The 16,362-nt window shown below is 30.5% G+C and overlaps 2 protein-coding genes across 5 annotated transcripts in view; one reads left to right on the top strand and one right to left on the bottom strand.

Moving 5' to 3' along the window:
* The window catches only part of LOC124535670 (kinesin light chain), a 58,813-nt gene extending 48,149 nt beyond the window's left edge, over window positions 1–10,664 (bottom strand). The window contains exon 1 of the mRNA XM_047111962.1: window positions 10,532–10,664. The gene's annotated coding sequence lies outside the window, so the exon portion shown is untranslated. The remainder of the gene's footprint in view (window positions 1–10,531) is intronic.
* A 1,107-nt stretch (window positions 10,665–11,771) lies between these two features.
* LOC124535671 (thioredoxin, mitochondrial) lies at window positions 11,772–16,086 on the top strand. Of its 4 annotated transcripts, none has more exons than XM_047111967.1 (4): window positions 11,772–11,949; window positions 13,310–13,452; window positions 14,513–14,677; window positions 14,966–16,086. In XM_047111967.1, exons 2-4 carry the CDS (start codon window positions 13,315–13,317, stop codon window positions 15,092–15,094), a joined length of 432 nt encoding a protein of 143 aa, XP_046967923.1. In that variant the 5' UTR covers window positions 11,772–11,949; window positions 13,310–13,314; the 3' UTR covers window positions 15,095–16,086. The 4 variants fall into 4 exon arrangements, with proteins under 4 accessions (XP_046967923.1, XP_046967924.1, XP_046967925.1 ...); XM_047111968.1 differs by having other exon boundaries at window positions 11,793–12,067; XM_047111969.1 differs by lacking the exon at window positions 11,772–11,949 and adding an exon at window positions 12,074–12,551.
* The last annotated feature ends 276 nt before the right edge of the window (window positions 16,087–16,362 follow it).

The following is a 16,362-nucleotide window of genomic DNA, read 5'->3' as shown; positions in this document are numbered from 1 at the left end:
TACGTATCAGGTAATTTACACCAGACAAATTTAATTAGTCAATCGTGTGAAATTCGCGCTTCGAGAATTAGAAGATGAAAAAGAAAGCTCAAACAAAGTTATATAAATGCTGCAAGGTCAGAAGAATCAATACGAGAGCCGCCGACGAGTCTAGATGCGTAACCTTACAGTAAATCTTTATCACACTCGAATTGAAGTTTTAATTTATGAAAAGTTTTATGATTTAATTCATCGCTTACGTCTTGTTTGCTTGTTTCAGTAACAACAACAACAGCAAACAACAACCACCTGTAAATATCCCACTGCTGGGTTAAGGCCTAGTCTCTTTGAGGAGAAGGGCTTGGCTTCAGTTAATTGCAATATAATTATAGTGTTGTCTTTCTGGTTGATATCGTCCACAACTGCCAATCTTAAGACATCATACCCAACTGCCATTTATAGTGTCCAAGTGTTGGTACAAAGGCAAGTGCACTTACTATTTCTCTGCTCTTATAATCCAGGAGAACAACATATCTGAGACGACCGTAAAGAGTTTATGCTTGGACTTAACGGAGTTACGTGCTGTCGGCATTAAGTTTAAACGTCCAATTTCCAGAGCCCAGACGTCTCGAAACTAAAACTATTAATTTTACAAGCCCACCGTGCAATCTTTAATCTTATAAGCTAGGTAGTTGACCAATAAAGTTAGTGGTAGGCAGAACAGTAACAGCCTGTAAATTTCTCACTACTGAGCTAAGACCTCCTCGTCCAATAAGGAAAGGGAATATATTCCATTATGCTGTTCCAAAGCGGCTTGGTGGAATGCACATGTGGCAGAATTTCGATGAAATTAGATACATGCAGGTTTCCTCGCGTTGTTTTCCTTCACCGCCGAGCACGAGATGAATTATAAACACAAATTAAGCGCATATATATATATAGTGATGCTTGCCAGGGTTTGAACCCGCAATCATCGGTTAAGATGCACGCGTTCTAACCACTCGGCCATCTCAGCTATTGGTAGAGCATTTAGATAAATTCGACACTGATATAATATTAAGACAAATTATCCATTTTAAACAGCATCAGATTATCGTAACAAATGGAACAATCAATGTGAAATGCGAACTATTTCTTAGGTACGTTCAATTACCCACAACACAAACACCGAGCACTTTCACAATTGATTACAAACAATCGATAAGTTATTATACATATGTATGATGAGTAAGATGTGGACGATAGATAAACATAACAATAGAATTTTAGATTAATTTTAAAAAACATTTCGAGTTTATTCTTGACTAGCGACTCACTTTGTTTCGCTAGCTTTATGCATAGGGGATTATCTTGGGAACTAAGACGGTATGTCCCTTGTGCCTGTAGTTACACTGACTCAATCAACCTTCAAACCGGAGCACAACAATACTAAGTACTGTTGTTTGACGATACAAAGCTGACATCATTGGTCGAAATCTAAAATAATAATGAATCGTGAATACGGCTTAATTGTTAGCGAAGTTGTTGTGGAGCTTTAAAAGTAAAATAAAAGTGGAAAGTCTAAGTATTCAAGTGGACTAGTATGAGGAACTTTTTGTAGCGCACAATATAACAGAACTTTTAGCATGAAATAACTGCGTTTGTTTATCCTTTAATCCTTCTGCCAGTGTTGCCAACTTCTCATTAGACTTCTGTGAGGGAAATAGTCGCTTTGTAACTGAATTACACATAACATTATCAAATTAGACAGCACAACCACTTTGTGGAATCTTCTGCCGGCGGTTTTTCCGAACCGATACGACATGGGAACCTTCAAGAAAAGAGCGTACTCCTCTTTCTTAAAGGCCGGCAACGCACCTGCAAGCCCCATGGTGTTGCAGATGTCCATGGGCGGTAGTAGTCACTTTCCATCGGGTGAGCCTCCTGCTCGTTTGCCACCTATCTCATAAAAAATAAAATATAAGCTATCAAGCAGGTTTTTGTCGACTCACATAATGATGTTTCTAGAATTGAAATTTGATTCTATCTTAGATTAACGAAATTGAACGATGATCTGTAAATTCTTTTTACTTCAGTGTTCCTTTAATAGCATCTGATCCAACATCCCAACATGGCAATTATTTCAGTACCGTTTATGTTGTCGTATAGTATACTTAGAAGTTAATTTACTTAGATAGATTCAATTAAAATAAAACTACAATTATAAATTTTAATCATATCAAATTGCAAAATATATTAAACATTAATTTCAAAACAGATGGGGTGAACGAAACTGTAATCGCTTAATTATAAATCGAATTTTATTTATCATAATCTACAAGAATCGTAAAACTTTCATATCAAAACATTTACGTTATTAGATATACGAAATTCTTTAGAGCTATTCTGTAAGAAAAAACTAGAAATTAACAGCAGAACTCGATTTTAATATGTGACATTAACTCATATTAATTTATTAATTTACCGTAAGTCGGAATTAAAAATCACACAAATAATGCGGAGTGAATTCTCAATGTAATCTGTTCTGTGAATATACGTAAAGAAACAATGACGATGTAAATAATATAGCACCGATGAATTAGAATAAGGAAGCATTAGGGGCCTAATATTAAGTGCAAAAACCTGTTTAGTCGAGATAACTAAAATAATGGACTAATTCTTTCTTCGAGCTGCAGCTTTCTCCGGTGAAAGATTTCGAACACAAAGACCTCGTGCCGAGCTCAATGCAAGCAATTAGAAAATTGCGTAATTTTAATTAACGGATTCGTTATTAATTCCGTCTAGAAATGACGAATCTTCAAATCGGAGAAAGGCAATGAACGACGAATTTAATGAGAGATTGGATCGATAAATAATCTATGTCATGTTTTAGATATAATCTTTTCTTAAGAGTAAATATTTATTAATGGAAAAGTAAAAGTTATTATATGCTTAAGTAATCTCAATTTAATCTAACCTAATTTATGATATTGAAAATTTTATCGACGAAAAATACAAAACCAAACCAAGACATTCCCATACATTTGGAAAAAACATATGCATAGGGACGAACGCATACCATACCATAATAAAAGACATATCTAAGAAAATATACACAAGCAGGGAATCTGATAAACTGCTTATCAGTTTTGAAAGCGCATGTATTACTAATTTCACATGTCCACCTGTCTTGTACGGCTCTTCAATATCTACCATCAGAACAGATCCATTTATGCCTGCCAGATCAATAACAGAAAAGACAAGGTGTAATTTACTTGGAGAAAATAAACTGCTTTCAAATGCATTACCGACTGTGGTTAAACTGTGGTATTACGACAGAAATTGCGGTGTTACTGACGTTCGTATCGGGTTAAAGTACACGAAACGAAATGTTCTGGTTAGATTTATAATGACAGCCCTTTCACGTCTACTGGAAGATTTTAAGACGATAACTTTAGAGTATTTAATAATAAAATTAGTTCAATTATATTTATTAAAAATTTACGATATTATTATGAAACAATTATATTATATTTTATTCAGAAACAGTAGATCGTTCTAATATAAATATAATAAGAATATTGTGAAGCCAATTAACATTTTATTAGACACATGAATCTTAACCGTTTGTAAACTTGGGCAAGTTTAGAAGAATTTTCCTCTGATATTTATCTGTATTTATAATTCATCACATATTTTGCGGTGCAGGAAACTTGCACATGTATAATAAGAATTTGACATGTGTGTTTTCACCAATGCCAGCCCAGCGGTGCGACATTCTCAGGCTTCAACTTCTATAAACACAGTAAGAGACATTTTCGATTAATGATAGTAGACGAAAAAATGAAGATGCTATTTTTATTTTAAAAAAATTATATCAATAGTAATGTCATAACCGTATGCGAAAGTATGTTTATCTGTTTGTAGTACGTTGCTCAAATTTGTCATAAAGAAAATTTTAACTTCAAGCAGCCCTTGTTCCTTGACAGAGGCTCCTTTTTTACGCTTAACACTTGACGACTAATCCCCTGAATCAGGAGCGACAACTAACATTAATTACATTTATACTGAATAAATGCAATAATAACGCACTTATAAAACCTCACTTTCGTTTTTGACAACAAGTTTTATAAAAACAATCACTGAACGGAAAGCTAAAGCTAATATGTAATTAAATAATTACTAACTCGTAATATTGATATGTTTTTTTTTTTTACCAAACCGATTACTTATCTAGCAATTTATATCAAATCATAATTTCGCTTCCATACAAAACAAAAAATAAGACGACAATTTTAATTTATATTTCCACAGCAAGAGGTACAGAACGGATGTTGATTAAAATGGGAAACTTACCAAAATTAATTCATTATACAGTTATGATAATCACGATAGATAATGCTTTGCTACAATAGTAATCTATCGAATAGAAAGTAGTTGCTTAAGATTTATAGAATGATAGATGGAACAGGAGGGACTAAGAGGCCTTTCCATTTTTTCCGGTCACATTACTTTCGTCTAATTAATATTACATTTTAGATGTTTCACTATTGCTCCACTTTTCAGCGTCGTGGCTTATGGCGATTCTTAATATTCTTTTATTAAATCTTATATGCAACATGGACCTTGCTACATCTGTTCGATTAGATTTCGACACTATTAAACATGAAACTTGACATTTATTAATTATTACATGGTGGTATAAGTAGACACGCTAGTAAGCTTTCATACCGTTCAACAAATCGCCAAAAAAAATCAGTATAAATACTGATATATTCATTTGGTACCCAAAAAGGAAAAAAACAGGTTTTAACAGGCAAACTATTAACTAATATATACTTCAATGCAATTGCATTAGTACCGATCATTCAATACCAATTGTTTTACTTCTGCCAAATATTTCGTAATCCACACAAACTAGCGCATAGTCATATTAGAGCCGTTGATAAAAAAACATAATTAAATTAGACGCTGTGGCGAAACTGGGGCTGCTTTCAGCACCTTTCTATTTCGATGTTACTTTGAATTTTAATAGCAACTTACGTCAATGTTTAGAGCTATATGACTAATTCGATTCATTTCGTTATAAGCGTACATTTATTAAGCTTAATAATTAAGTATCAATACAATCCATGTTTTATTAAACCTGTTTTAATACAAGAACTAATTCCAATTCCAATATAATTGTTACGTATATAAATAGACGAAATGAGAAAAATGGAGTCAAGGGTAATTATTCGAAAGAGAGACAAACTGTCGGAATTCCAAAAGGTGGGAACGTCGATAATAATGCCGATTTTCGCATGCGACAAAAACCCAGACAAGACGAACTGGAATGCTGCAAGAATAAATTGTCAGCAGACATGAAACGAGGCTGGCCATATTTATTTCAAATTACAAGAATATATATATTGTAAAAAAAAACGTTATTGTATAAGTTGCAAATATTTTACGTAATAATGAAATTTTCAGAATTCATTTTAAGAATCTATTCTTCCCTTCGTCGTGCATTCAACTTTTTCATCAAAAAAGTTCTGTAAAATTCCAAACCACATTTCGTTTAAGTAGGCTTAAGATCACTAGACCGGAGACAAGTTAACAAAAAACAACATGGACCAACGAAGTCACATGACAAAGAGTAAAAAGCGTCCTATTGGGGCTTAAATAGCCCAGGATGCTGTCTGGTCGCATACCAACGTAATTTATCTGTACATACCATATTTATAGACTGTCACTTTGTCTCGCCTAGTTCCGATAGGTTTAATGGATGTTATAAATTAACTTAAGCCATTTTAAAATAACAGGTGAATGTGCCTATATTATAATATTACCGTGAAAAAATATTACATACATATATATAGTAACAGCTCGTAAATTCCCCACAGCTGGGCTAAGGCTTCCCCTACCATTAAGAGAGGGTTGGAACAAATTCCACCACTGCGGCTTGATGGAATGCACATGTCGCAGAATTTCGACATGTATGCATACATATATATAGAAATATAATTCACTAAGATTAACAAATGATACACGAAAATAGATTTAAGACAATTCGTGACCGTTGCTTATTTCAGACATCCGCATATTCGAGAAGATTGTCGAGACCATTACAGCCCCATGCTACGGATAAGTGTAAATTGCAATGCGAGTGTATCATTGAATCATTGGACGCTGCACGCGCTCGACCGTGACCTTAGCGGAGGCGGGAACGCAACCAGTTTGCTGTTACTCTTGCTGCTCTTGTTAACTACAACTCGCAAGATCGGTCGATCAATTTGCATAACTTATTGGTACTTTGTTCATACGCTAAGAGTAATGTAGCTTGGTCCAGTATGAGCATAATTTCAAATTAAAGGTTATGTCAATTAAATCAGAGATCAATAGACAAGATCAAATATATATTTTGTGGGATATACCCAATTTGTTTCTTACATGACGTTTTTACCCAAAAATGGAACAAAACGAGAATAAAATGTTCCTCTCTGAAAGTTGTCAACTATTGACGTTTTAACGTGATACCTAATAATTCCAGTTTGATTTTATTACAGTTGATTTAAGACTTCACAAAAAGGTGATAATGTATTTTGATATCAAGAAACTAGTTACCGACAGTTAAAAGAAGTAAAAGATTTTTTGTCGCCATTGACATTGCAACTCAATGTCATGATTCATGGCGCGTCAACGGAACCCTGAACGTTGTTCATAATAATTTATTTAAATAACTACGAACATCAGGCACCTGTCAATGAGTTATTTTAAGAATAATTTCCATTTTTTATCCCTTTTTGTACTTGTGGAATTTTGCATTTTTATTGCACGTTTTCGAAACTGAAAGGTGCTCCGAATATCAAACATGCTTTAGAAATATTTTGCACTCCTTGTGTGTAACCAATGTCAATACTAATAACGTAGTATATATGCACTTTTACAACTTGCTTACGCTAAAAAAGCTCATTACAAATTTTCTCAGCCTCTGTCAAGTATATTTTGATATCTAGTTCACATAATTCACATGACTTTATTATTTCATTTCTAAAGTCTGCAATACAAAGAAAAAAGCCATTAAAATCTCGTAAAATTACACGTCAAATGATAGTGCTCGGACTTATTAATAGACGCAAATACAAGCAACTGGTGATTGAATGTAGTAATATCTGACTGAGCTATTGTAGTTACTGAAATGTCTGTTTCATTTCTTCTGAAAAATCTTTTCTTTTCCAAAAATCAAATTTGCGTTCTATCATAGCACAAAATTTGTACAACTATATAATGATTTTCGAAACAATGTGAAGATATATGTACATAGTAAAGACAGTCTAATCTATTGAAAGACTAGTATTATGATTAACATGAAAAAGCCTGCTTTGAAAGTCCAAAAATGAAGTCATTCCGAAACCTATTTAACTTGCCAAATCCGTTCTGTCGTTTGCCACATGTCAGAAGTACCGTAACAAGGACGTTACGTAAATAAGAAACTATTTAAAAAGTGTGATTACTTGTAAACCACAACAGAAAGACAAGAATGATTCACAGGTAGAACTGTTTACCGCAATACAAAAACATTGGCCAATGTCCAAATGGCCGGATGGGAATTGTGCCTTCCTCGCAGCCTTGGCGAATTACATTAATATATATTTTTGGTATGAACTTTCTCTAAATTTCTTTGCATAATTTTCAAGGTCATAGGTAATTTATTTAGTTAATTTTCTCCTCCGCTTTAATCCGAAATTAAAGTTAAAATTGACGCAGCAATTCAGAAAGCATAGCATATAAACTGATACCTTCTGTGTAAAAAACAACCTACAATACTGTATGAAGTATTGAGACTTTCTTATTTATATCATTTATATGTCAAAAAACAGAAATCCTAGCATATATGCATATATTGCAGAAGAACTCATGACCTTGCTTCAACATAAGGTATATTTCGTTCTTGTTTATGTTCTCCTGGTTGACGGACTGGCAGATGGAACCTAGTAAGTGATCACCACTGCATTAACATTATTACTATAGAAATATTAATCATTTCCTATCATCATCAATGCTCCACCAAATTTGGGAATTATGTCCCCTGTACTTTATTCTGGGTTCCTCAATATTCTAACCGAAAATTGAGACAGACAGAAACCAAAATACTTAGTATTGCTGTTTTGCATTATAATATATGTTGAATGTGTGCACTATACACAGATGTTCTTGGACAAAAGCCTACCAACAAATAAATATAGCAAAACAATAAGCAAACATTTATAGAATATGCAATCCTTAAGCATTTGGAAGGTAGTAAATGAAGCAAAATATACATCATACATCATACATCTAGTACTATTGACAATAGTACATCTGGGAATGTTTTTATCAAAATTAAATTATGATACAATGCTGAAAAATATGCTTACTTCATAAGAGTCAGGCTCACCTAAGATTAAGAGAATTGAAACTTATGTTATTATTGGTTCTTGTGGCTAGAACTTTTACATGTGATACTACAATTACTAATTGAAATAAGTGAAGTACCAGTTGAGCTTAATAATTACAAGGCATTAGTAAAGTATAACAATTGATAATAAAGACTCCTTTTTTTATATAGGAGCAGTACATGTACAAACAGGTGTAAAATGAGATTTACAAATAAAATTTAGGAACAAATTGTATCATAATCTACCGTAAAGTAAATGTATCTGTTTCAATTTAACATTTTATGACAGAAAATGTTGAGTAACTTTACCATCCATTGAGAGTAGGCAAGTGTTATACACCCCAACGTCCTTTTCTGTACTGACAAATCATGACAATTGTATCAAACAAAAAACCTCACTTTCACATTTAGAACATTATTTAATTGAGATCATTAGCATTGATCTTCTTCTTTTTTGTATGCTTTGCTATGTATGCTTTATTACTGAAGGTTGTGCTTGTCCTGAAATAATTTTACCAATGTTTCAACTAGCTTCCTCCAAACCACTCTATCCGTGGCTATTCTCAGGTATTAGTATTGATATTGTCATAAAATTATTTATGTCCTTTGTTTTTGTTTATTGATGTTTGAAAACACAAATCAAAATACTAACAATTGGATTGTATACTACATTTATGATGATATAAAACATCCGCTAAGAATGACATCATATATGTAATGAAGATTATAATGGTTGATGATTTAAAAATGTGTCACCTATATAAGGTTACTGGTACAAAATTATACACATTTGTGTATAGTAGGATATTAGTTTTTTTGTTCATAAGAATTATGTTTATTTTCATTCATTTAATTTTTCATAGTTGCATTAAAATATATATATTTAAGGTTTATGAAAAATGTGTCAGACAAAAAATGGTTAAATAATGAATGTAAACAACTATCCATTACCATTATTTATTATATATTTTTGTTATTATTTATTATATCGCACCATATTTTTTTATGAAGGATAATTATATTTTATTGCAGAAATTTATTATAGTTGTATAATAAATATATTGTATACTATAACCCACTCCTACCACAAAAGGAGTAAAAAATATTTCTATAAACATCAACACTGGATGAATGCAACATCATAGGTTAAGATCCTGAATAATCGCAGGCATTTGCTATAGATTTTTTTTTTTTAATTTATTGACTAAAAACATTTTTTGTTACAAACGATTAGAATACAAATAGACATTCCACTTAAACCTGTATGGTTTCTATTTAGAAAAAAGAACAATAGTATTTAATTCAAATTGTAAATAATAATATGATTTTGTTTTCTCATACACATTTTTCGGAGTATTTAATAAATCGCAAAATTTTAAGTTTTTAATATTTCAACTACTTATTATTCAATATTAAATGACTAATTTTACAATTTCAAACAAAATTGTAGAATTTCTACTTAAGTTCTGTCCTTCAAGCCAGCACACAATTAGTGCATCTATTAATGATAATTTTGACCATTAAAAATAATACACCTAATTTATTTTTGAAGCGATCACATGGTTAGTTGCAAATTTATAATATATTTTTGGTAATAAAACTCAGTATATATATTATCATAAAGCAACACAAATCTTGTGTACTGATGAAATCTGTTTTTAGATACCAATTACTATCACAATAAATATATAGATAGGAGTAATGAATCGAGTTATATTGAATAAAATAAGGGTAGACAACATATAAAGAAATAGAGGTCAGTGACTTAATGTTTTGCCCTTCCATTTGAATCGGAATTATTAGACCTTGTTACCCGATTAGTCATCAAAAACAAATCGGCGGAACTTTAACGTAAAATGTGACATTTCGACGTTTGATAAGCACTACTGTAATTGTAACGCAAAGTACTCGTTAAATTATTTATTTTGATGATACGAAATATTAATTTGTAAGCTAATTATTATACATAAGTATTTTGTGTTTCAAACGATCAGCACAAAGTAGAAAATGGCGTTAAGATTTTTTCGATTATAACTAAGTTGTGGCGGCATATGGCGACGTGGAATGTTTGAAATATTAATAAACTTGAATCTTAGAAAACATATCTAGTTAAATAAACCATTTAATACAATAAAAAACTAAAAAAATACTTACCTTTCTATTAAACTGACAGCAACTCACAGCACTAGAAATTCACTGTTACTTAGAATGTTACCATTTAAAAGGAAAAATAGTATTTAAATAATGAATTTTCAATACAGATTAAAAAGGATACAAGAGGTTTTATATGAAGTAAGATATGTTGTGCTTTTATTTGCCCAAGTCGCGTATTCCTTCAATAAATATTACATATTTTAAGATATTTATAACTTTCGCAATAATTCGTCTACTGTTCATTAAAATGACAATGTTGACCGATTATTTAAAAATGAATATGTATAATAAATATGTCATAAAAAATAAGCAGAGGAATACGGTGAAGTTAATTATATTTTTAAGATATAGATAACAAACGATTAGAAGGCTCGCATGATATAAAATGACCACCATTGTATATAAACACCTGCAATACCGGTGGTTTGCAAGTGCGTAGACGACCTTTCAGAAATAAGTACGCGCTTTTCTTAAAGGTTTCAAAGTTATATTCGTACGTGAAAACCACCTTTGAAAACTCTGTCCAGTAGTATGTTTGTGGGAGACAAAAAAGTTTTAATAAATAGGCTTTTATGGCTTTTCGAAGCGATATGGTGCAGATGAATCTTGTAATTTTAACTGAGGATGTCCGAAGGTGAAATTTCAGCAGCTGGGGCTAATACACATAATTCTTTGGAATATTCCTCGTGAAAAGTTCGATTCAAAATGCAGAATGATCAAATATGAAATATCCCTACCCAAATCTAATGAATGAAGCAGGTCGAAAAGGGCTCCGTCGTTGATAATTCGAACCGTTCTGCGTTTAGTACAGTCAAATCAAAAAAGCTAATAATGGGGAACACCCTCCCTGAGATGGGAACAGTATTCTATGCGAGGTCAAATTTGCATCGTGAACAACATCTGGTATATTCTCTGCGTTTTTAAAAATACTGTGTAATTTGATGTTGGGAAGGAAATTGTTGCAACGGTTTTGAAATTTCAACAGACATTATAAAAAACATCAGTAACAAAGAATCCTATCGCCACAAAGCTGATAATTATGCTGTTGTCAAAAAATATTTCAGAATACCAGTTGCTATTAAAAATAATGCCTTGATTATTGTTAATATTTTATTACGTAATAAAAAAACTACATCGATTTTTTTCCCTTTTATATTAAGCGATTGTAAGATGCCGATTTAAGCCGTTTTAGGAATTTTAACTGGGATCTTATGGAAAGCTAGTTTAATTGCTGGCAACATTATGCCACCGATCAATATTCGATAATCACCATTACGATATTTCGATAGACCGAGTAGCACTGTAGTGGTACATCTTTTGGCAGAATTTAGATAATGTGTTAAATCTGGTAGTAACCGCTTTTTCTAAATCGTGCAAGACAATATAGTGCATCTATGTGAAATTTAATCAGATAAGCTGTAAATAATTCAGATTTCCTGCATGTTATAATATCCTATATAGTGTGATTTGGTACTAGTGTTTGTCTATTAACCAAGGGGTGTGATATGCAAAACAATGTCTAACTCTGCAGCCCGGGTATGGTATTTTTTTTCTAAATACGTTCGCGATTCCTGGGAATCGTTTTCGCATTGCCATCCGGAAAACATTTTTCTTTTCGGTGCAATTATCGCAACAATTATATTGGTATCCTTGCTAAACAGCAACGCACTCTTCAATTGTACTTCGAGCTTGGATCTTGAAAGGATTTATCTTTTCACCGTAATAATTTTATCAGCCGTTTTTCTAATAACTGTATTTAACAACGGTCGAAACATACCCTCGAATTGGAAACTGGAAAACATATTTCTCTCTATTGTATTTTCCTTGGTAACTTTATTATTTATATATTTGATCATACTAAACCAGGACTTAACCCTTCCCTCCTTTTTCTATCCTTTTAATTCTCTCAATTAATTTAATTAATTCTTTGATGGGTTTTAATTTTGTTTTTAATTTTATTTTATTCCCGATCGGAATGCAACAAGTGCAAAGTATTGGTAACAAAAATAACTAACCATAGGTGAGTATATAATACGAGTTGTGTTCGCTTATTGTCTGTTAGTTTGTTGTGTATTATTAAACATCTTCCATCAGTAACATAACATAAATTTAATGAATTTTATAATTATATTCTTATTGATTTTCCTAAAATATAAAACCATCATCATATAAATGTTCCATATTTAATTTGGTTTTTAGTTTTTTTGGTCTGTGGTTAATCTAAAAAAAATAAATATTTAACTTATAAAAGGTATCTGGGAGCTATGGCAAATTACCATTAGAGCATGTTAAATGTTTAAACATCATAAAAAAAAACAATGCATGTTTTTTGTTTTTAGATTAAAATATATGTTTGGTATATTTTTTTAAGTCTTAATATAGGTATTACTTATCACGTAAGTATTATTTAATAAGATATTAAACAGGAACTTGGTCTATAAATAATGTTAAGTGGGTAATTAGTTAAACATTGTTATATCTCTTCTTTCACATACCAAATCTATTATGACAAAAAGAGACATCAGCATTTAACTCATCACTTGCTTAACAGTGTGTCTTAGTTAGAAGATGTCTAAGAGATTACTTTATCAGTTGATTTTGATAAGGTCATTATCATAGGTTCATCTTGTCTTCTTATTCTTTTCATTTATAAGTATTTGACATTCTTGAATTTAATTTGACATTATTGTCATTAAATCCTCTTTGTAGGTTTTAATTGTATTTTTTTTTAATTTGTGTGAGTTGTCAATTTTTATAGAAATTATTATTTACTTGCAGAAACAATGAGTAATGTTATATGTCAGAGCCTTCGCTCCCCTGTGCGAAGGTTAGCAGTATTGAAAAAAACAAAAGCCATATCAACCTCAATAGTACACAATGAAACTATACTAGTCAAGAATAATGATGAGTTTGTTAATAAGGTTAGTTTTGATTTAAATATTCCATCCAATTTATAGAAGATATTTATACAAAGCATTATTTTACTACTTCAGTACATAATGTCATATGTTTAGTTATGATTATTCAAATATGTTTCATATTACAGTGGCAGATTCACAATTAGATCATGTTTAATATGAAGTATATTTCTACATTTTTTCTTACACATTTTTAAAATAAAATAAGTCTAAAGTTCAATATGGCCTGATTTTACAATTAATATATAAATAATATATATATATATAATAATTTATTTGTGTAAGACTAAGACTATACCTTGAAGACATCATCAATGCATCATTAATCTTGAGATTTTAGATATGTGAATGTCCCTTGTCCCTGTGATTATGCTGTTTCACATAACCTTAAAATCTTTTTTAAAGTAGTTTTGAAAATTAATAAAATCAAAATAAACTTTATTCAAGTAGGCTTTTACAAGTACTTTTGAATTGTCATTTTACAATTAAGTGAAGCTACCACCGTTTTGGAAAGTAGATTGTACCAAGAATAACCGGCAAGAAACTCAGTAGTGACTCTTTTTTAACATTTATAAATACAAAGTCATGTTAGTTAAATACAATTATTTAAATTAATTTATCCTGCCTGGAACTCTACAAGTATTAATTCCATGCTTTTTTAACATCTGTATAATCTTGTACTGAACAATATGCCTTCTTTACCAATGTATTTTTTACAAATGATTTAAAATTATTAATGGCAAAGTTTAGAGTGTCTGTGGAATTTTATTATTGAAATTGAAATTTAATATGAACTTTTACCACATTTTTAAATAAAACTAGTTATAACGGATTTGAATCGCGTATATTAATTATTTTTAACATCCCGACGTTTCGAGCACTTTACAGCGTTCATGGTCATGGGTAGACTTATTAATTATAATAGAATTTAAGACAACATTATTTTACCACATTACTTATTCAATATTCACATTATTATGAGATGTTTAATCCAGTTTATAAATGTAAATGTGTATACATATATATGTTAGTATTAAAATTATCATAACTATGTATTTACCAGGTAATGAATAACGAGAAGCCGGTTATAGTTAATTTTCACGCGGAATGGTGTGAGCCTTGTAAGATACTCACACCAAAACTGAAGGAACTTATCGAGCCCTTAACCAACTTAGACCTGGCTGTCGTCGATGTAGAAGATAATGCTGAATTAGTACATGCATTCGAAGTAAGACTTTTTTCTTAACCAGTTTTTTGAGTTTTTCGAGTTCAATGAGTGCTTAAGTGTAGGTAATGCCTGATTTCTTTTTGATTATGTCACATTGCAGAAAAGTACTATAATATTGTATTTGTATTCAACTAGACTCATCTCAATATCTCAGACTCATATAATATTTTTTTTTATTTTTGTAACTGTTTTTGGTAATGATTAATTGGTACTTTTCTATTAAGGAAAATAGTAAAAAACATGAAAAATTTAAAGTATTGTTTTTAAATGATGTGTTTCTCTACACAGGTAAAAGCGGTTCCAGCTGTCATCGCGATTAAAAACGGCCTCATAGTTGATAAGTTCATTGGCTTGGTTGATACCGACATGATAAACAACCTAATAGACCGGATGTGCGGTAAAAAGAAGCCAACATAAATGAAAAATTTAAATATTCTGATTGTTTATATCTTGCCTCCGATGATTATGTTTTAATTGACCATAGCTAATCTTAGACATATTTACTTTCTTTTTATTTAAATGAAGAATGTAAAGGAAAGCATTGTTAGAATAATTTGAAAAATATATGAATTATTATGTATATTGGTTATGAAATAAATTTATTTGTAATATTGGATTTATTATAAAATACGTAATGAAGGGTACAATGTATGTTAAAAACGGCGTGACAATATAAGGGAAGCTTATTTAGAGTATACGGAAAATGGGGTATCAATTTTATTTATAAAAACATGGTCCATTGTTGGGCCAAATAATTTACATTACTATGAAATAAAAACGTGACGTAATTACAACTTGGCACTTGAAGTTACAACTAGTGCCAAACTATGTAATTTAAAAAAATACTCGTTTTAATTTTACTAGTGTGAAGTAATAATTATGTTAAATAAAAGAAATGGTACAAGTGTTACCAAGTAAAAAAATTACAGCTTTCTTTGTTTTACTCTATCAGTGCAAAAATGTGAAATATAAATAAATTAAATCTTGTTTTATTTATCTTTATTATCCTTTAATATAATGGTAACTATGATTATTTCATAAAAACTCTTGTTTGTGTTTTAACAAAACATATTTTATGTCATTATTTTTTTTTGTATTTTCGTCTTATCATTTAGATGAAAAATACAAAAGATTTTTTTTTTGATGACTAGATTACTTTTTTTATTTATGTTATGAATTCAAATTATAAACATTTCACAGCTATAGATAAATCTTTCACCAAAGATAGATCTGAGCTTAGCAAAGTATACTCTTTATTATATTATATAGTATTGTTCCTTCGAATTATTTTGTAAGTAATGTACTAATAAGTTTATATCTTAAATTTTAGCGCTTATTAATTTAAGAGTTAAAGATTTATGTCCAAGTTATTGTATTGTTATATCATTAATAAAGGTTTTTTATTTTCATTTTTCTTTTTTTTCATTTATATATTTTAATTTTTTAAAGATGTACTAAATTGTATTGCGTATTACCTACTTTTTGTAACTTTTATATATATATGTATTTTGGGAGTGTTCAAGTATTTTTTAACTATTTTTTTTAATTGTATTTCGTTATAAACAAATTATGTTTTTTGGTTGTATTACATAAGATTATCTATATCCCTTTTCACTTCAACCCTTGAACACTCCCTTTAATATTAATACATCATATAAGTATTCTTAACCAGTACTATCTATATT

Source organism: Vanessa cardui, chromosome 15 (genome assembly GCF_905220365.1).
Source record: "Vanessa cardui chromosome 15, ilVanCard2.1, whole genome shotgun sequence".
Lineage (NCBI taxonomy): Eukaryota > Metazoa > Arthropoda > Insecta > Lepidoptera > Nymphalidae > Vanessa > Vanessa cardui.
This window is presented reverse-complemented; position numbering and strand designations above follow the sequence as displayed.